Raw genomic sequence first — 21,013 nt, forward strand, 5'->3', positions numbered from 1 at the left:
AAAAGTTCTTAAGTCCTGGCGGTAGAATTGTAAAGCCTAATGGCATTGGGGAGTATTGACCTCTTCATCCTGTCTGAGGAGCATTGTATCGATAGTAACCTGTCGCTGAAACTGCTTCTCTGTCTCTGGATGGTGCTATGTAGAGGATGTTCAGAGTTATCCATAATTGACCGTAGCCTACTCAGCGCCCTTCGCTCAGCTACCAATGTTAAACTCTCCAGTACTTTGCCCACGACAGAGCCCGCCTTCCTTACCAGCTTATTAAGACGTGAGGCGTCCCTCTTCTTAATGCTTCCTCCCCAACACGCCACCACAAAGAAGAGGGCGCTCTCCACAACTGACCTATAGAACATCTTCAGCATCTCACTACAGACATTGAATGACGCCAACCTTCTTAGGAAGGTTCATTGGGGCAAACCACCCCTGAACGATTTCATGGGGACACACTCATCTACAGCAGTTTCAATGGTCTGTTACAACCCTGGTGTATTCATTCAGAACTCTAGATGAGCGCTTGAACACAGTCCATTGCACTTACTCAAAGCAACCCTGCAATCATTCCTCAGCTTCCCGCGACTACCTCGTGGTTGTCCTAATCCAAAGAGCCTTGCTTTCTAGGCTCTAGGATGTAGTAGGAGGGCATGTTGTGTGCACTGAACAACTAAATGGCTTATTCTTGTTTCTCTGTTTCTGACTCGTGCTGACGCTGGTGCATTTCCTGTCACCATTCAGATATTTGCCAGCAATGACAAGAGGCGTGTGTAAAACTTGAACCAGCAATGGAGCAGGTGACAGAACAAACTATTTACAAAGTACAACACTTAATAGTTTCTTGAAATGGTATTTTAATATTATAACCGAAACAAAAGCCACATGGCCAGTTATTTAAAAGATAATTCTCACTCATTTCACAAAAGGAGTAGAGCATGATCCAAACAAAAAAAAACTGAGAATCAGGCTGCCTGGCCTGCTGACTGAAGATTATTTCCAGAATTTTCTGTTTTTAACTTCAGAATGATCTTTAAACAAAAAAAAACAAAAAAGTTATTTTATATCCAAATGAACTCTATTTGCTGAAGTTGTCAACGAAGTGTTTCTGTGGCCATGGACCTGCTCCAGTGAATCGAAAGTGATATTTCATGACGTCCTTGGCTCGTTGATATCCTTTAGCTCTCATCTGAAACGATTATGCAAAACCAGACTATCACTTCACATGTGGATAATATTCACATTTTTATATCTGAAATTAGTTAAATGATTGCAGGCGTAATTCAACTGCAAACTGCAGGATCGGGTCAGCTTAGATATTACAAAGAATCAGTTTAAGAATTTGCAAATTTCAAGTCGCTTGCAAGTTTCTTATTATTCTTTCTTTCTTTTTGTATTTACATAGTTAACTGCTGCACTCTGGTTGAATGCCCAAGTTGGTGCAGTTTTTCATTGATTCGGTTATGGATATTATTCTATGGATGGACTGAGTCTGTCCACAAGACAATGAATCTCTGACAATGTATCTGGTGACATGAGGACTAGAATACAAAAGCAAGGATGTAATGTTGACGCTTTATAAGGCACGGGTGAAACCTCATGGACAACTGTGAGCAGCTCTGGGTCCCTTATCTAAGGAAGGACATGCTGACATTGGAGAGGGTTCAAAGGAGGTTCACAAAAACGATTCCAGGATTGAAAGGCTTATATGAGGAGCGCTTGATGGCTCTGGACCCGTACTCACTGGAATTCAGAATAATGTGGGATGACATCACTGAAACCTATCGAAAGGCCTTGTTAGAGTGGATGTGGAGAGGATGTTTCCTATAGTGGGGGAGTCTAGGACCAGAGGATACAGATAGAGTGGATGTGGAGAGGACGTTTCCTATGGTGGGGGAGTCTGAGACCAGAGGACACAGATAGAGTGGATGTGAAGAGGATATTTCCTATAGTGGGAGAGTCTAGGACCAGAGGACACAGATAGAGTGGATGTGGAGAGGATGTTTCCTATGGTGGGGGTGTCTAAGACCAGAGGACACAGCCTCAGAATAAAGGGACATCCTTTTAGAATGGAGATAAGGAGGAATTTCTTTAGCTGGAGAGTGGTGAACCTGTGGAATTCATTGCCAATGGCAGCTGTGGAGGCCAGGTCAGAATCAGGTTTAATATCACCAACGTATGCCATGAAATTTGTTAATTTAGTGGCAGCAGTATTCATGACAAATATAAATAAATCAATTACAATAAGAAGGCAGACACGAGGAAATCTGCAGATGCTGGAAATTCAAACAACACACACAAAATGCTGGTGGAACACAGCAGGCCAGGCAGCATCTATAGGGAGAAGTGCTGTCGACGTTTCAGGCCGAGACCCTTCGTCAGGACTAACTGAAAGGAAAGATAGTAAGAGATTTGAAAGTAGGAGTGGGAGGGGAAATGCAAAATGATAGAAGACCAGAGGGGGTGGGGTGAAGCTGAGAGCCGGAAAGGTGATTGGCAAAAGGGATACAGAGCTAGAGAAGGGAAAGGATCATGGGACAGGAGGCCTAGGGAGAAAGAAAGGGGGAGGGGAGCACCAGAGGGAGATGGAGAACAAGCAGAGTGATGGGCAGAGAGAGAAAGAAAAAAAAGGGAGGGGAAAAAACCCAAAATATATCAGGGATGGGGTTAGAAGGGTAGGAGGGGCATTAATAGAAGTTAGAGAAGTCAATGTTCATGCCATCAGGTTGGAGGCTACCCAGCCGGTATATAAGGTGTTGTTCCTCCAACCTGAGTGTGGCTTCATCTTGACAGTAGAGGAGGCCATGGATAGACTTATCAGAATGGGAATGGGACATGGAATTAAAATGTGTGGCCACTGGGAAATCCTGCTTTCTCTGGCGGACAGAGCGTAGGTGTTCAGCGAAACGGTCTCCCAGTCTGCATCCGGTCTCACCAATATATAAAAGGCCACACCGGGAGCACCGGACGCAGTATACCACACCAGCTGACTCACAGGTGAAGTGTCGCCTCACCTGGAAGGACTGTCTGGGGCCCTGAATGGTGGTGAGGGAGGAAGTGTAAGGGCAGATGTAGCACTTGTTCCGCTTACAAGGATAAGTGCCAGGAGGGAGATCGGTGGGAAGGGATGGGGGGGATGAATGGGCAAGGGAGTCACGTAGGGAGTGATCCCTGCGGAAAGCAGGAAGTTCACTCCGGGAGCACCGGATGTAAGAATTACAGTAAGAATATATAATATATAATTATGTATATATTATTATATTATATATAATGTATATATTATGTATATATTAAATATATATACATTATATATAATATATACAGTAAGAATATATATATTAAATAGTTCAATGAAAAATTGTGCAAAAATAGAAAAAAGTGAGGTAGTCCATTTAGAAATCAGATGGCAGAGGGGAAGAAGCTGGTGCTGAATCGCTGAGCACATGTCTTCAGGGTTCTGTATCTCCTTCTTGACAGTAGCAAAGAGAAAAGAGCATGTCCTGGGTGGATGAGGGTATATTCAGTGGGTATATTTAAGGAAGAGGTTGATAGATTCTTGATAAGTCAGGGCATGAAGGGACAAGGGGAGAAGGCAGGAGATTGGGGTTGAGAGGAGAATGGATCAGCCAAGACAAAATGGTGGAACAGACTTGATAGGCCAAATGGCCTAACCCTGATCCTATATCTTATGGTTTTATATCTGTACTTTGATAATAAATTTACCTAAAACTACAGAACTCCTGGGAAGTTAATTGATTCTGTCAGTAAGTTTGCAGATCAGTGATTCAAAGACAACGTTGGCTGTTACAGCTGCCAAGAACTCAGTCCATTTACCAATGCACACAATGGCATGGAACGTGGCCACCCATTTGTATTCGTCAATAATCTCTGACTGCAAGTTTCAAAACTATACTCAGGAAATGTTCTCTGCACAGCTGAGGCAAGGGGAGTAGTCACATGTGGGAGATTTGAGAAAAATGAAGCTTTGACAGAAAGGAAATTGATTTTTCGCACAAATGGGAGGCTGGTGCAAATTATGAGTTGAACTTAGAGCAGTTTTGGTTACTGAATTACCCTGCCAAGCTGAACTAGAAATAAATCTTCCTCAGGATCTTTGATTATCGTAAATTAATTGATGCCAAAAAATGATTGCTTCAAAGACTTCTGTTCTTCCTGTCACTGTAGATAGAAGAAATTAAAATATTGTGGTCTTGTTGCATTCAAAAAGAATTTTCCTACAGATAGCTTGATCTTAAGGAGATCCATGGCTGATTTTAGAAAAGGTTATATCACTTTGGGGAAAAATCTCAAACTATTTAAAATGTTATTCTTGTAGCCACATAAGAAATATTTATAAAACTCTAGTTAGACCACATGTTGGAGTATTGCATACAGTTCTGGTTGCTCCACTGTAGGTAGGATGTCAAGACTTTGGAGAGGGTGCAGGTTTACCAGAATGCTATCTGGATTAGAGGGCATGTGCTGTCATGAGAGGCTGGATTAACTCAGGTTGTCTTCTCTGGAGTGGCAGTGATAGTGGAAAGCATAGATATACAGTACAGGTTTCCCCCGCTTGTCGAAGGTACAGCATTCCTATGAAACGGTTCGTAAGCCGGAATGTCGTAAAGTGAAGAAGCAATTACCATTTATTTATATGGGAAAAAATTTGTGAGCGTTCGCAGACCTACCAGATCATGCCAAACAACACATAAAACCTAAAATAACAGTAACTTGTAGTAAAAGCAGTAATGATCTGATAAATACACAGCCTATATAATGTAGGAATACATTTCTACAATTATTGGCAACACTGTCCACCGCAGCGAAAATTTCACGCAATTGCTCTCAGCAGCACTCGCGGCAAAAACACACGGCGCAAGGACTCCCGGCAGAAACACGCGGCGCAAGCGCTCCCGGCAGAAACACTCTTTCCAGTAACCTTTAAGCTATGAAGCTACCGAGTAACACATAAAAATACACAGCCTATATAAAGTAGAAATAATGTACGCCCAGTGTAGTTTCACTTACCAGAATCAGGAAGACAGTGAGGACACTGATGATGGTGTGTTAGGCTGAGTCATCGGAGGTTGGGGTGGTGGGAAGTAGAGGACACTGGGGTGTCATCTCATCATCGTCTGTTTCCATCAGGGCAGGCAGGTCACTTTCTTCTATGTCTGCCTGCCTCAATGTCAAACATCGAGTTTCATTGTCTGGTGTGGCTGGTGTAGAAGGCTTGAAAAACGACGGTATGCTTGACTGCTTAGCCTCGCGCATTTTTCTATCATACAGTTCTTTGTAAGCACTCAAACCATCCTGCAAATATGCCCTAAACCTACGTACCCTTTCAAAATTAAAGTCATACTTTTCTGCAATCATTGCAGCGTTGTCAATCTCAGCGAAAATCTCACACAATTGCTTCATGTTCAGTTCCTGGACGACTTCACTTTCGGGCCATTCGCTACTGTGTTCGGTTTCAATTGTTATCCTTTCCTCTTCATCTGTCAGTTCTTGGTCATGGAATGCCAAAACCTCTTCAACATTATCTTCGTCAACTTCCACAAACCCTTAGCCAAACTCACTATGTCCTTACTTCGTTCACCATGATCGAAACGCTTAATTATGTCTAGTTTACGCTAAGTGTAACACCCTTACGTGCTCTTTCAGGCTTTTCCGATACCTTAGAACTCATCTTGCTAACGGATGCACAAAATAAATCGACATAAAGCACAGATGCTCACAGGCACGTGTTTAAGCAATGCCGGCTAGAATGCAGTTCCGGGGGAGGAACTCGGCTGCTCGGCGCGCACACTGCCTTTTTTCGTAACAGTGAAAACACCTTCTGTTAGCGAAAACAGGTAAATAATGTAGGTCTTTTGTAACAGCGAGTTGTCGTAAAGCGAACGTTCAAAAAACGGGGGACACCTGTACCATCAGTTTGCAGGATATGTCGCTCAGGGACTTGGGCTATGTATATAGGGGTGAGTGTGTGTGTTGTGTGACTGTTTTTTTGCTTGCTATTTTGAATGTGCTGTGTATGTTTTGCACCTTGGTCCCAGAGGAATGCTGTTTCATTCAGCATTCAATTGAATTGTCTAGTACTGGAGGGCATGCATATAAGACAAAGGAGATGTGAGGGGCAAGTTCACTCAGAGAGTGGTGGGTGCTTGGAATGCGCTGCCTGGGGTGGTAGTACAGACAGATTACATTAGAGACTTTTAAGGGACGTTTAGGTAGGTCACATAAATGTGAGGAAAATGGAAGGATATGCACATTGTGTAGGCAGAAGGGATTAGTTGGTTGGCCATTTGATTAATTGGCTCTGCACAACGTTGTGGGCTGAGGGGCCTGTTCCTTGCTGCACTGTTCTATGTCCATTTAATGATGAGATATATCTACAGTAATGGGCTGCCAGGGATAGTGGGAGGAAGCTGTTACAATAGTGGTGTCTAAAAGGCTTTTAGACAAGACACGTGAATATTCATGGATGGAGGGACGTAAACCATCTGCGGACAGAAGCAATTTAATTTAATTTGGCATCATGTTTGGCACAAACCTATTCCTGTACCTTACTGTTCTACATAACCAAATACAGCCCGGGCCTGCACTGATCCAAGCTGTAGAAATGGCAAAAGAGAACATTTCCATGGAGTCCCTGCACCTTTTATAGTTTGGCCGCTGCTAGGGTAGATATGGAGGTGATCTGATGCAGTAGATTCGAGGTGAGGTGAGTGAAGGCAATGCAGGGGCACAGGCCCGTGAGCAAGGAAAGACCCGACGTTTGATTGATTTAAGTGCTGGGAATTGGAAAGATTGGGTATGGGTCAAATTGAGGCAGTGGGCCCTGAGCTTGAGAGCATACCGAAGCGGCAAGCTCGGGTCATGAGCCAATGTTTAGCTGATGTAAGTGCCAGGCCTGATTGAATAGGTCAGGGTGGTTCAGAGCCCCCCCCCCCCCCTCCTCAAGATTTACTTGTCTCTGCACTGAACTGATGCTGTGGCCCAAGACCAATGGGCTCCTGAATTGGCTACAGCGGTGACTGGCTGCGTGGCTGCGGGCTCACTTCTCTGAACTTCAGTTCTGAATCTTATTTGCTTACTTTTATTGTTTGCACAATTTCTTTTGTGCACATTGGGTGTTTGATGGTCATTTTTTTAAAAAATAGGTTCTATTGGGATTCTTTGTTTTGTGGCTGCCTGTAAGGAGATGAATCTCAAGGTTGTATACGTTGATAATGAAAGTACTCTGAACTTTGAGCATGGTGTCGGAAATGCACAGGCGAGTCAGGTGTGCCAATTCCAAAAAACATTCCCCAATACAGATGTCAATACTGAAGGCTGGAAGATATCCTATCCCCAAATCAATAAAGAAAAATTTCATGACATTTTAAAGATAAAATTTGTCACTGAATAAATTAGAAGACAAATCATTAGAAGTTTTAACAATATTGGGCTAGGCTGTCAGAAACGAGTAATTTTGGTGTATGGTGTATACTTCAGTGTATTATTTTATTCAATGAAAATGCTGAAATTAGATATAATTCGAATCCTAACTTGTTACTAGATAAGTGGAACAAAATGTTTGTTTTTTTTATGGCTTAAGTGACAAAGGAAAAACACATTCCTTTGAATTTTTGAGGTTCTGTAACTTTTATAAAACACAAACCTTTGCTGACATCACTGCCTGTGCAACATGCTTGAAATGGCTGAAGTAACAATCACAAACTCGGGTTTTAAAGCACAGACAATAGGTTGCAGGATCTTTGTCAAGGAGGGAAACACGACCTTGCAGATGGATTAAACAGTGTTTTGATATTCTTGGAGCAAACTTCTCTTTCAGCTCTAGGCTTACAAAGAGAGGAAACAGCAAATCAGAAAGAGTAGTTGAAGGAACCTCACGCTTTGTTTTTGGGAGCCAAGAGCCTAAAATGTCTTTACTATAGATTCACTCTGCGCTGTGTGGTTGCCCTGAAAGGGCCTGTTCCACACTGTATCTCTAAATAACTATAAAAATAGAATACACAATAAATATTAATCAAAGATTTTCCGGACTAGTAGGATGTGTGTTGAACCTGTAATGTTGCAGGAAATATTACTCTGCATTGAGATCATTTGGGCTCAGTGACTTTGATTTTTTTTTCATTCTTAGTTCCTTCATTTTTGATAAGATTAACTAGTTACCTTTGGTTTAAACAAATAAATGTACAATATCTTAACCATTTTACATCAACACAACAGACTGATTTACCTTGGCTTCGTGATATGTTGACCATTTCAGTAGCTCCAATCTCTCCATTTCTCTTGCTAAATGTTGAAAGGAACAGAACATGGCAGCCTTGCATAAACGACTGGCAGTGTTGACTCCATTCTTAAAGGGGGAACTGAAATAGTAATGTTAAAAAGAAATAATTAAAGTCAAACTGACCCAGTAATTAACGAAACATACCCTGTATTTCTACATAATCAAAGTATTCTTCTGAACCTTGCATCATATTTTTGCTTCTTGAAAAGTTATTAAAAGTGTTACATATTTAATATTTCAGTAATACTTGAGTTACATTGTAAATATATTGTTTGAATAAGCATTCTTTGTTGGTTACATAATGCAATGCTGGTTATAAGTAAAAGTAAGCAAATGGCATACGTCATCACGCCATCACATCATATGTAACTGCCTTGCTAAAATAAAAAATGATTCTAAGAATGAATACAAGTTATTCCTGACTCTGTGCTTCCTTTAAATTAGTTTTATGTTTTGGAGTTACAAACATCACAAAACATAACACACAAAATACCAACTGTCCTGATGAAATGTTTCGGCCAGAAAGTTGACTCTTTATTCCTCTCCATAAATGCTGCCTGACCTGCTGAGTCTTCCTGCATTTCGTATGTGTTAAATTTCCAGCATCTGAAAAATCTTGTGTATAAATTCATTAAAATATGCTTTCCAGATAAACACTAACTACAGATGAGTAGTTCTTTAAATTTCAGTTCTCCACTAAATGAACTTTTCAAAATGATTGGGCAGATGGCCTTACAAGAAGTCATCTCATAATACTGTCTCACATTTAACTACTGCGAAATCCAGTGAACATCACGCCTCCGTACAAATGTTTTATACCATTCTTCCATGTACGTAAGCATCATACAAAATGAAAAAGGCCATTCAGCCCATTGACTGTGCTAACCATGAAGCTTCCATGGACACCAATTGTACATTCCATTTCAATTCAACCCACATTTTATCAATAGCCTCCAGATTCACTCAGTCACCTGTATATTAGGGACAATTTTGACTTATCTATGGGATACAGGAGGAAATTGGAGCAGATGAGGGGAAACTTCACAGTGATAGGGAGTGTCTGCCAACTCCACACAGACAGCACTGGAGGTCAGTGTTGAATGTGGATCTCTGGTGCTGCGAGTCAGTGGCTCCACAGGAAGCATCACATTATTCATCCCTTTTCTCCTGAGTTAAGGAACTGGGAGCTCCTTAAGGACGTCATAGCCGGGGCTGGTAATGGGGACAAGCTCCCACCACCTATTAAGTGCTCCCAATGGCGTGAGTTCAAATAACCTCTGCCAACCTTAAGTCCAGATCCTGGCCTTCATGTGTGGCTTACCTATTAAGCATGGTGGAACCATTTCTACTGACAGGAGAAGGGGCAAAGATGGGTTACTGGCACCTTAAAACCAGTCGCTTCAGGCAGATAGGGCTTGTCAACGACTGGTGGCAGCTCATCTAGGAAAAGGAAACCTCTAAACGCCGGCTTGTGGCTACACCCACTCATGGGGAAGGCTTCGGGAGTAAACCCTGAGGAAAGGTCCGGATCTGGAGTGCCTGACGTAGTTCTACATTGAGTTCAATGCTGACTGGCAACTCCTGTGATGCCGCTGGCACCAAGTACCGATCTCTGCCGTTCATCAGCTGTGTGTAGAGGGGGAGCTTGCTGCGTGGGCAACAGCTGACTCTCCATACTGTACTGACCCAGCTTGTGTATCACAGGCAGCTGGAATGCAACATCCATGCTTGACCCCAACCCACAAAGGGCTTCAAAGTGTATTGAGGATTGTCATTATCACAAGATATGCCTTAAACTAAGATTTATTGGTATATGGTTTATTTTATTCAACCAAGTGTATTTTTATTTCGAATAGACCCTTCTGCCTCAGTGAGTCGCACTGCCCAGGAACCCAGCTACTTAACACTATCGTAATCACAGGATAATTTACAATGACCAATTAACCTTCCAACGGATATGTCTTCGGACTGTGGGAGGAAACAGCAGCACCTGGAGGAAACCCACCTGGTCAAGGGGAGAAGGTACAGAGGGCACCAGAACTGAACTCCAGCACCCCAAGCTGTAGCAGTGTGGCACTAATCACTACACTACTGTGATGCCCTTCCATATTATCATTAAGAGAGGTGAACTGGGTCAATTCTTCATCCATTTGTTCCCAGTTTACCTGCCTTAGTAGTGATAATATGGAAAGGACACCAAATCAACTGGGGCAACCCTATACTCAAGTCAAGACAAGTCACTTTTTATTGTCATTTCGACCATAACAGCTGGTACAGCACACAGTAAAAACGAAACAGCGTTTTTCAGGACCATGGTGCTACATGAACAACACAAAAACTACACTGAACTATGTAAACCAACACAAAAACTACACTAGACTACAGACCTACCCAGGACTGCATGAAGTACACAGAATAGTGCAGGCATTACAATAAATAATAAGACAATAGGCATTAGGTTGGTAGTCCGATGGCTTGGGGGAAAATCTGTTACATAAATAAGCAGGTCACGGGACGTCCATTTACTAGACTAGATTACCTTTATGTGTCTCACGTACAGTGAAATGTGTCATTTGTATCAGTCCACAGGTAGCACAGTAGTGTAATGGTTGGCATAACACTGTCACAGTGCCAGCGACCCGAGTTCAATTCCCACTGCTGTCTGTAAGGAGAGTGTATGTTCTTCCCGTGACTGGGTGCTCTGGTTTCCCCCACCATTCCAAAGACGTACCGGTCATATGGGTGTAATTGTGAGGTGTGGGCTTGTTATGCCGAAAGGACCTGTAAATAAATTCTGAGAACGCACTGAGATCAGCCTGCCCGTTTCGTTACGCCAACATAACATGCCCACAATCTAACCCATAATGTCTTTGGAATGTAGAAGGAAACCAGAGCTCCGGGAGGAAACCCACACAGTCATGGGAAAGGCTACAAACTCCTTACAAACGGCGGTGGGAAAGAACTCAGGTAAAGCTGTAAAGCTTTAAGCTAGCCGCTACATTTCCGTGCTATCCCAATATCACAAAGTGTGCAATTTCTACTAGTAGTTTTATTAAAAGTGTCTTTACCTTTGAACTTCTAATTGACATCTAAAGGTAACTGACAATCCACATTAATGCCATGTGAAGACCATGTATAGAATGGTATTTATAAACGTGTGCACATCCCAATATAACCTAACAATTAGAACAATACCCAGCAACAGACACAAAATGCTGGAGGAACTCAGCAGGTCAGGCAGCATCCATGAAAATGAATAAACTATTGACATTTTGGACCAAGAGCCTTCTTGGAAAGGAAGGGAGAAGATGCCAGAATAAAAGAATAGGGGGTGTGGAAGGAGGACTAGCTAGAAGGTGACAGGTGAAGCCAGGTGGGTGGGAAAGAGCAGGGATGTGATGCTGGGGCTTTATAAGGCACTGGTGAGGCCTCACCTTGAGTATTGTGAACAGTTTTGGGCTCCTCATCTAAGAAAAGATGTGCTGCATTGGAGAGGGTTCCGAGGAGGTTCACATGCATGATTCTGGGAATGAAAGGGTTATCATATGAGGAACATTTGATGGCTCTGGGTCTGTACTTGCTGGAATTTAGAAGGCTAAGGGAAGATCTCATTGAACCTTTTAAATATTGAAAGGCCAAGACTGAGCAGATGTGGAAGGGATTTTGCCATGGTGGGGGAGTCAAGAAGAGAGCACAGCCTCAGGATTGAGGGGTATCCATTCAAAACAGAGATGCAAAGAAATTTCTTGAGCCAGAGGGTAGTGAATTTGTGGAATCTATTATCACAGGCAGCTGTAGAGGCTAGGTTGCTGGATGTACTTAAAGCGGAGATTGATTAGGTTCTTGATTGGCCATGGCATCAAAGGATATGGGGTGGAGACTGGGGAGTGGAGCTGAAGAGGGGAAAAAAGAATCAGCTATGATTGAATGGTGGAGCAGACTTGATTGGCCAAATGGCCTAATTCTGCTCCTGTGTCTTAAGGAAAGGTAAAGGGCCGGAGAGAAAGGTATCTGATAGGAGAGGAGTGGATCATAGGAGAAAGGGAAGAAGGAGGGGCACAAGGGGGAGATGATGGGCAGTTGAGAAGAAGAGGTAAGAGGCCATAGTGGGGAACAGAAGTGAAGGGGGAGGTGAAAGGGAAAAAAATAGAGAAAAAAAATAAATGACTGGAAGGACAAATCGGTGCACGTTATCAAGTTGGAGGTTCCCAGATGGAATATGAGGAGTTGCTCCTCCAATCTGAGAGTGGCCTCATTGTGGCAGAAGAGGAGGCCATGGACCCTCATGTCAGAATAGGAATGGGGATAGGAATTAAAATATTTGGCCACCAGGAAGTTCCATTTTTGGCGGATGGATTTGAGGTACTCGATACAGTTTGCTTTTATACATTTACTTCAGGTTGAAGACAACTCTTATGGCTGAGGACTTACTATTCTGTGATTTTTCCTGTTGCTCCATCCACTACTTCCACAGTCTTATCCCCCTGACACCAGTTAATGCTCAGCTCTTTGTGAAGTGGTTTATCTTCCTCTGCTCCTTCCTCAAAACAGTGGAAGAAATGTGCCTGCTGAGCTACGAATGGGGCAGGGAGTTTCTCATTCAAAGTCTCGTCCACACGTTGATTGACTGCTTTTCTGATGGCATGCAATGCATGTAACTGGTCAGCTGCATTGAAAATACAGAGAAGTATTCATGTTCAATTGACAAAGTTATTTATTTTTCTAGCAATACAGTGTGGAGTAGGCCATTCTACCTTTTGGCATCACACCACCCAGCAACACCCAACAAACCAGATTAATCACAGGACAATTTACAGTTAACTGACCCAGCACGTCCTTGGACTGTGGGAGGAAATTGGAGCACCCAGAGCAAAACTCACGCATTCCGTGCTGAGGACGTACAGCGACTCCTTATAGAAGGGTGCCAGGATTGAGTTCTGAAGTCCAGAAAGCCCCAAGCTGAAATAGCATTGTGCTAGCTGCTACGCTTGTTGATCTGCCTCTCTACCAGATGACTTTAGGTTCAGACCCAGGGAATAATTTTCAAAAACAGTTTACTTAAAATTACACACAGTTTATTAGCAAGCTTGCATCGCTCAGTTGACAAAACAGAGTCCCCGCTCAGAGCCTGGGAAAGTCCACTATTAAGTGCGCCCCGAGTACTGTCTGGGGCTGCTTGTTAAACATTCGTTATCACATACATACTCTGATAAGGGTACACAGAGCAGCTTTCTCATGCAACAAACACTCCCTTGTCCTTACATTATTCTTACAATTAACAGATTAGTTATGGTGCAACATTATTAGCCAAACTGCAAATAAGTCAGCCCTTTTAATTCTGCACATAATTCCTCATGCTAACCACGGCAACCACGGTTTCTTTTCTTAATCTGGTATTCATTCACTTCCATGCTGGTGTTTGATTTAGAAAATGCATTTGCAATAGGATTTGCCCTTGAAGTATTCTGGCTGCACAGGGATTTAGGATGGTGCCAGACTAGCAGATTTTGAAAATTTACTGGATTAGTACATCAACACATTTTTATTTTGAGATGTTACATAACAATAAATACCAGAAAGTCTGCTGTTGCTGGAAATCCAAAGCAACACACACAGAATGCTGGAAGAACTCAGCAGGTCAGGCAGCATCTATGGAAAAGAAAAACAGTTTTGGGCCGAAACCCCCTCTTCAAGACTGAAGAATTCTAACAATACGTTTTCTAGTGAGTCAGGTGAGTGAGTAGGGAGCATGGGAAGTGGGAAGGGATTTACAAAGAATGAAATAATAGATTATCCAAGTTTTACTGTTTTTGGTCTTTCAGATAGTCTTTGATAAATTATCACCATTAAACAGAATTAGAGATAAATAGGCTGAAGGTGAATTAGCAGACAGAAATGTACAGATCAGTTGTGGGTTACAGGGCATGACGAATGGATTTGTGCTGGGTCCCAGTTCTTCACTCTAATTCAGTGATTTAGATGCGGGGAAATTGTTTTCAAATGAGCTGCTGATCCAAGGTCGGGTGACAGCATCATTTGTAAGGAGAATGCACGCTGAGGTGGGGGGTGGAAAGCTGCCGTTCAGAGAGATACTAAAGTCTGAGAGAATGGGTGAGGGCATAGCCAATGAAATATAATCCAGATACAAGTAAAATCATCCACTTCGACTGGAAAAAATAGAATCTATTTTGTTTTTAAATGGTGAGGACTGAAAGATATTTGTGATGAGAGTTACTTGGATTTTCTTGCACAAAAATCACAGAAAGCTGTCGTACAGGTATGACAGGTAGTTAAGCAAACAGTATGCTGGCTTTTATTTGAAGAGGTTTTGAATACTGAACTAAAAATATCTTATTAGATAGATAGATAGATAGATTACAATAGTGTTAGATCTTGGGTGAGTTTGCACTTGGAATAATCAGTTCAGATCTGGCCTCCCTATCAAAGTGAAGATATACAGACGGACTTCATCAAAGGGTCACTCTCTAAATACCCAGGATTTGGGATGGGGGGTGGAAATTGTTTTAATGAAGAGGCATGGAGCAGATTAGGAAAGGAGTTTAGAAGAGCAGATCTCTTTTGAATGCAAGTGTCTACAACTAGGCATCATGGTCTCAACATATGATGTCAACCAATCAGAACTGAAATGGAAGAAACTTTTTCACCCAGCTGTTGAACATTTGAAATTCTCTACCCAAGATGGCTGTGAAGGCTTAACTGTGCTGTCGATTCAAGACAGATTGACGAGCCATGAGAGGCTGCAGATACTGGAAGCTGGAATTCAGTGGCGAGTCAAGGGATGGGAAGGGATTGTCCACATTTTAGGATGATACTCTGCAGCAAGACCCAGACTGAAAGAGTTTCTTGGATGTTGAGAGAATTAAGACATGCAGAGTTGGTGCAGGAAAGTGGTACTGGTCTTAAAGATAACCCAAAATTTTATTGAATAGTGGAGTAGGTACCTTAAGATGCTTTCAAGATGGTGCGTGAGAAAAACAGAGACACTCTGCAGGCAGCTTACAACATCTCTGAATACACTTCTTCAAAACTACTCTCACTACAATCTGCATCTTATAATTTCCCTTTAAGTAACGTACTTTTGAACTACCTTAATGAACTAGAAATTTCACAATCTTTAGAATGACTTAACCGACTTAACTCTCAAGAATGCATGTACAGCATCTTTAAGCAGACAAAGTTACATCGCCATGACAGGAAGAGAGGAGGAGTGGAGGACTCCAAGCCAGACTAAAATGCCCAGGTATCAAACTTTCTCTATCCAGTATCTTGTTAACAAATGTACTGTCGCTGGAGAACAAGAATCAGATGTATCGGAGGAAAATGAGGGATTGCTGCATTCCATGTTTCAGAGACGTGACTAACTCAAGATATGTTGATGATTAGCCTCGAGGGCTTCTCGATACACTGGATGGACCGGACTGCTGATTTGGAGAAGGCAAAGGGTGGGGCGGGGGAGGGGACCTGTGTTTTAGGGTAAACTCTTTGTGGTGTTCAGATGCAGCAGTTTTGTTGCATTCTTGTTCCCCCAACCTGGAACATCGACTGCTTTACTTATCAAGAAGCTCTTCTCCACGATCCTGACCGCAATCTACATACTGACGAAGGCCAATGTTAAGCAGGCACTCGAGATATGGAGTGCCGTGATCAGCAAAGAGTAAACAGTCTACTCCAATGCCTTTCCAATCATTGTCGGGACTTCAGTGAGGCTTGTATGAAGAATCAAGCTTGTGTGTGTTGTTTTGTTTGAAGAATTATCATCAACATATCACCTGCAGCACCAGGGGTCCCAACATACTCGACCACTGCTACGCTATTATAAGGAATGCCTACCTTTCGTTCCTAGACCACATTTAAGGAAATTTGATCATCTGTTGTGCTCCTTCTACCTGCATACAGGCAGAAGCTAAAGAGCAAGGCTACAGAAGTAAGGACAACAAAGAGGTGGTCATTGGAGGTAGAGGAGCATCGACAGGACTGCTTCGAGTCAGTGACCTGGCCAGTGTTCAAAGACTCATCGTAGATCTGAACACATCGGGTGACCAAGTAAAGCACAAGAGGCCCAGGTACGATCTCCAGAAAGCCACCTCATGAGCAAAGTGGCGATTCGCTGAAGGACGCTCAACAGCTGTGACAGGACTTGAATGCAACAGAGGTGACAACAAGGATTTGTTCCCAGATCATCTCCAGCTCTTTTATGCTCACTTTGACCATCAAAATATGGAGGCACTTTCACAAAAGCCAACGGCCCCCAATGATTCAATGATTTTAGTTTGTGAGAGCATCCTTCAGGAGGACGAACCCGCGAACAGCATCCAGCCCAGACAGGGTACATGGCTAAGTATTAAAGCCCTGTGCTGATCAACTAGCTGCAGAATGCTGTAGAGAGCTTCAACCTCTCACTTTGGCAGCCTGAGTTACTCATTTGCTTCAAGTAGAAGAACGTGCCAACCTGCTTCACAAACTATTTTCCAGTAGCACTCACATCCAGTGATGAATCACTTTGAGAGATATCTATGTTTGCTGAACACCGCTGTTGTTGGTCGAATCAAAGGTAACGATGAATCCTATAGGAGGGCGATTGAAAATCAAGCTCTCATTCATTATCAGCAAGACCAAGGAGCAGGAAACCGGAGCAGGAAACCGGAGCAGGAAACCGGAGGCCCAGGAGACAGTCCTCAACAGGGGAATCAGAGGTGTAGAGGATCAACAATTTTAAATTTCTCAGTGTCATTGTTTCAGAGGTTATGTTCTGGGCCCAGCGTGTAAGGGTCATTACAAAGAAAGCATGGCATCTCCTTAGAGATTTGGCATGACATCTAAAACCTTGACAAACTTCTATGGATGTGTGGTGGAGAGTATACTGGCTGGCTGCATCACAGCCTAGTATAGAAACATCAATGCCCTTGAATGGAAAATCCTACAAGATCCTACAAAAAGTCATGGATAGAGCCCAGACCATCACAGGCACAGCCCTCCATACCACTGAGCACATGTACCTGGAAAGCTTTTGTAGGAAAGCAGCATCTATCATCAAGGACCCCCATCACCATGACATGCTCTCTTCGCGCTGTTGCCATCAGGAAGATGATACAGGAGCCTCAGGAAAAATAGAAAGCTACAGCACATTACAGGCCCTTCGGCCCACTATGTTGTGCTGACCATGTAACCTACTCTAGAAATTGCCTAGAATTGCCCTACTGCATAGCCCTCTATTTTTCTAGGTTCCATGTATGTATCTAAGAGCTTCTTAAAAGAACCTATTGTATCCACCTCTACTACCTTCACTGACAGTGCATCCACACACCCATCACTCTGTGTGAAAAACTTACCCCTGACATCCTATTTGTACCTATACCCAGGCATCTTAAAACTATGCCCCCATTTCAGTCCTGGGAAACAAAAACCTCTGGCTATTCACACAATCAATGCCTCTCATCATCTTATACAGCTCTATCAAATCACCTCTCATCCTCCATCGCTCCAAGGAGAAAAGACCAAGTTCACTCAACCTATTCTCATAAGGCATACTCCCCAATCCAGGCAACATCCTTGTAAATCTCTGTACTCTGTCTGTAGCATCCACATCCGTCCTGTATTGAGGTGACCAGACTGAACACAGTACTCCAAGTGGGGTCTAACTAAGGTCTTGTATAGCTGTAACATTACCTCACGGCTCTTGAACTCAATCCCAAAGATGGTGAATGGCAACACACCATACATCTTCTTAACAACACTGTCAACCTGTGCAGCAGCTTTTAGGTTCCTATAGACCTGGCCCCCAAGACTTTGCTGATCCTCCATATTGCCCAGAGTCTTACCACTATTATTATATTCTGTCTTGACCTACCAAAATAAAATGCACCACCTCACATTTATCTGGGTTGAGCTCCATCTACCACTTCTCAGCCTAGTTTTACATCCTATCAATGTCCTGCTGGACTCAGACCACCAGGTTCAGGTACACTTAATACCCCTCAACCATCAGGATCTTGAACCAGAGGGGATAACTTCACTCAACTCCACCAGTGAACAGGTGTACAGATGCACCTAATGAAGTGGCCACTGAGTGTAGTTTAAACATTTTTCCCTCCCCTACAGCTGGGACCTGCTGTACTTACAAAGAACAATGCTGGTGATATACAGAGGGTTGATGAAGTGGCTGAGGAGGGCTCCTTGGACTCCAAGCACCATCCATCTGCTCAGTTTGTCACTGGCAGACATGCAGCAGACGTGGGTAGCAGTCACACTCGGGGGGCAGCTTGCCGCTGGAATGAGACCACCTTTCGAATTAATGTTAAGTCTCATCTCGGGATTTCGGTATGGCACAGAGTCCCTGCAGAACAAGAAGAAAGATATTGAGAGCACACCTCCGATAATACACACAGTTGTTGCTATTATCATTATTATGGATTCTCAACATTCAGGGCATGCCATTTTCTCACTGTTACCATCAGGTAGGAGGTACAGAAGCCTGAAGGCACACACTCAGCTTCTTCTCCTCTGCCATCCGATTCCTAAATGGACATTGATCCCGTGAACACTACCTCACTTTTTAAAAACACGTTATTTCTATTTCTGCACGACTTTTAACCTATTCATTATACATACATTGTCATTTATTTAAATATTTATTTGTATTGTTTCTCTTCTATATTTTGTATTGCACTGAACTGCTGCTGAGTTAACAAATTTCACGACACATGCTGGTGCTAATAAACCTGATTCTGATCTTTGCCCCAGGTCCAACCTGCGTACAGTGGATTTCAGTTCACTGGGACACATCGGCACCGGTACATTTTGACCCAATTAAGCAGCTGCCCCCATTGGCTGAAGTTTCTTGGAAATAGTTTAAAAAGGTCTAACAAAGACAAACTGGGTAACAAATCATGTACTTAAATGAAATACAGAACAAATTAGAAGACTACCAATGCTAACTCGTGGTGGTTATCCAGCGTGCCCGACAATGACAAGAAACCTGTGAGGGTTTAAAGTGGAAAAGCCTTTGCACGGGGGCAGTTCCACACTCTCGACCTCAGAAGTTTAAACATCACAAACTGGGGTCTTCCTTAGTTGAGTGGATGACCATGACATCTTTTGTGTCTTGTCACGTCCTTTGCTCTCCATGGAGCGTTACAGAACTGCCTTCCTGGCCGTTGGATCTCACTGTAGATCTCATCCACCCAGCCCGCCAAAGCTGACTTTGTATGATAGGAAAGCCACGATCCTGTTTCACTGGGGTACGAGGCCAGCAGCAACCCTCACTTAGCTTAGACCGCGTGTTGAAGCACTGTGTTTCATGCAATCAGCTACTTGGAGCCACAGGTGGGAGCCGAGTGTCCGGTGGGGACCAAAGGAGAGTTCCCACCTGAATGGACATGACAAGCCGCTTCACCAGAGATGCTGCCCCACCCTAGACACCTTAAACACCCCACCGAATAGTTCCAAATACTTATCAATGCAGGAATTCATCCGGTATATACCTCTGTGAATAGGGGTCCAAGGAGGGGTAGTACCTCTGGCTTGTCATGTCCATTCTGGGGTAGCTCACTCATCTTTTGTGCCTACTGGACACTCAGCTCTCACCTGTAGCTGTTGGCATGTGACAGTGGCCATAATTGCAGTCACATGCTAACAACTTTGACAGGTGAGCTAAACCAGGTGAGGGTAGCCAACAGCCTCATATCCCGGTGAGATAGGGACATGCCCGTCCTAGCGTTTAAAGTCAGCTTCGGCAGACTGGGCAGATGAGATCTACAGTGAGATCTAACAGCCAAGATGGCAGTTCTGCCAGGCTTTGTGAAGAGTGAAGAGCATGACAAGGTACAGAAGTAGTCATGGTCATCCACAGCAAACAAGGAAGACCCCAAGTTGTAATGAATGTTCATACCACTGGACCCGGATTTCCAAGTTTGAAAAGAATAGAAATGCCTCAGTGCAACAGCTTTTCCATTTTAAAAACTCTCCTACAAAAGTTTCACCGTCATCGTCAAATACAAACGAATAACCAACACAATACCGAGTTCTTTCTATTGACCATAAATGAACAAAATTAGCGCAGACACCTAGTGCAGATAACGGACTGCCTTCATGTAGCGCTTTTGATAATTGCATCGTCCAGATCTTCATTTTCAATGTAACATTCAAGATGACTGTTGGTACTTTCAAATTCTTTGTAGATCCTAACTTGTTAAAGTAGTGAAATTGTTGCATTTTCACCTCCGGCTGTTCCTGGCATCGCCAATTCTGAATACTTGAAACTGCTGAGAGCAAAACAATTCCAAATATTCTCACTGCTTAAATCTCGCCAACTATCAGTGACAGAAATCATTGCTTTTAGAACACACACATACGCAAAATGACGCTATTTAAAAACTGTTTGCTCTGTCACAACGTAGCGTTCAACGGCCACGAATGTGTACGCAACTGATGCTAGTTAGAATTTGTTCAGCAACAGTCTCCTGGCCAATTAAGAAGGAATAATGTCCTACATAAACAAAGGAAATCCCAGCAATTTTCTCGATTAACTTTTGTTCAATAGCTGTCACAAATAAGTAACTGCCCCGATTACCCACGGCCCAATTAACCAGAATCCACTGTAAACACGAGGAAATCTGCAGATGCTGGAAATGTTGAATTTCCCCATGGGGATGAATAAAGTATCTATCTATCTATCTATCTATCTATTCAAACAGCAACATACACAAA

At 43.0% G+C, this 21,013-nt stretch overlaps 1 protein-coding gene across 1 annotated transcript in view; it reads right to left on the reverse strand.

Annotated features, from left to right (window-relative positions):
- Window positions 1–443: 443 nt before the first annotated feature.
- The window catches only part of adad2 (adenosine deaminase domain containing 2), a 90,052-nt gene continuing 69,482 nt past the window's right edge, over window positions 444–21,013 (reverse strand). The window contains exons 7-10 of the mRNA XM_073029388.1: window positions 18,427–18,641; window positions 12,719–12,953; window positions 8,234–8,366; window positions 444–1,177 (exon numbers count right to left, since the gene is read on the reverse strand). Coding sequence (XP_072885489.1) covers window positions 1,067–1,177; window positions 8,234–8,366; window positions 12,719–12,953; window positions 18,427–18,641 — 694 coding nt within the window. The 3' untranslated portion in view covers window positions 444–1,066. The remainder of the gene's footprint in view (window positions 1,178–8,233; window positions 8,367–12,718; window positions 12,954–18,426; window positions 18,642–21,013) is intronic.

This window comes from Hemitrygon akajei, chromosome 25 (assembly GCF_048418815.1).
Source record: "Hemitrygon akajei chromosome 25, sHemAka1.3, whole genome shotgun sequence".
Taxonomy (NCBI): domain Eukaryota; kingdom Metazoa; phylum Chordata; class Chondrichthyes; order Myliobatiformes; family Dasyatidae; genus Hemitrygon; species Hemitrygon akajei.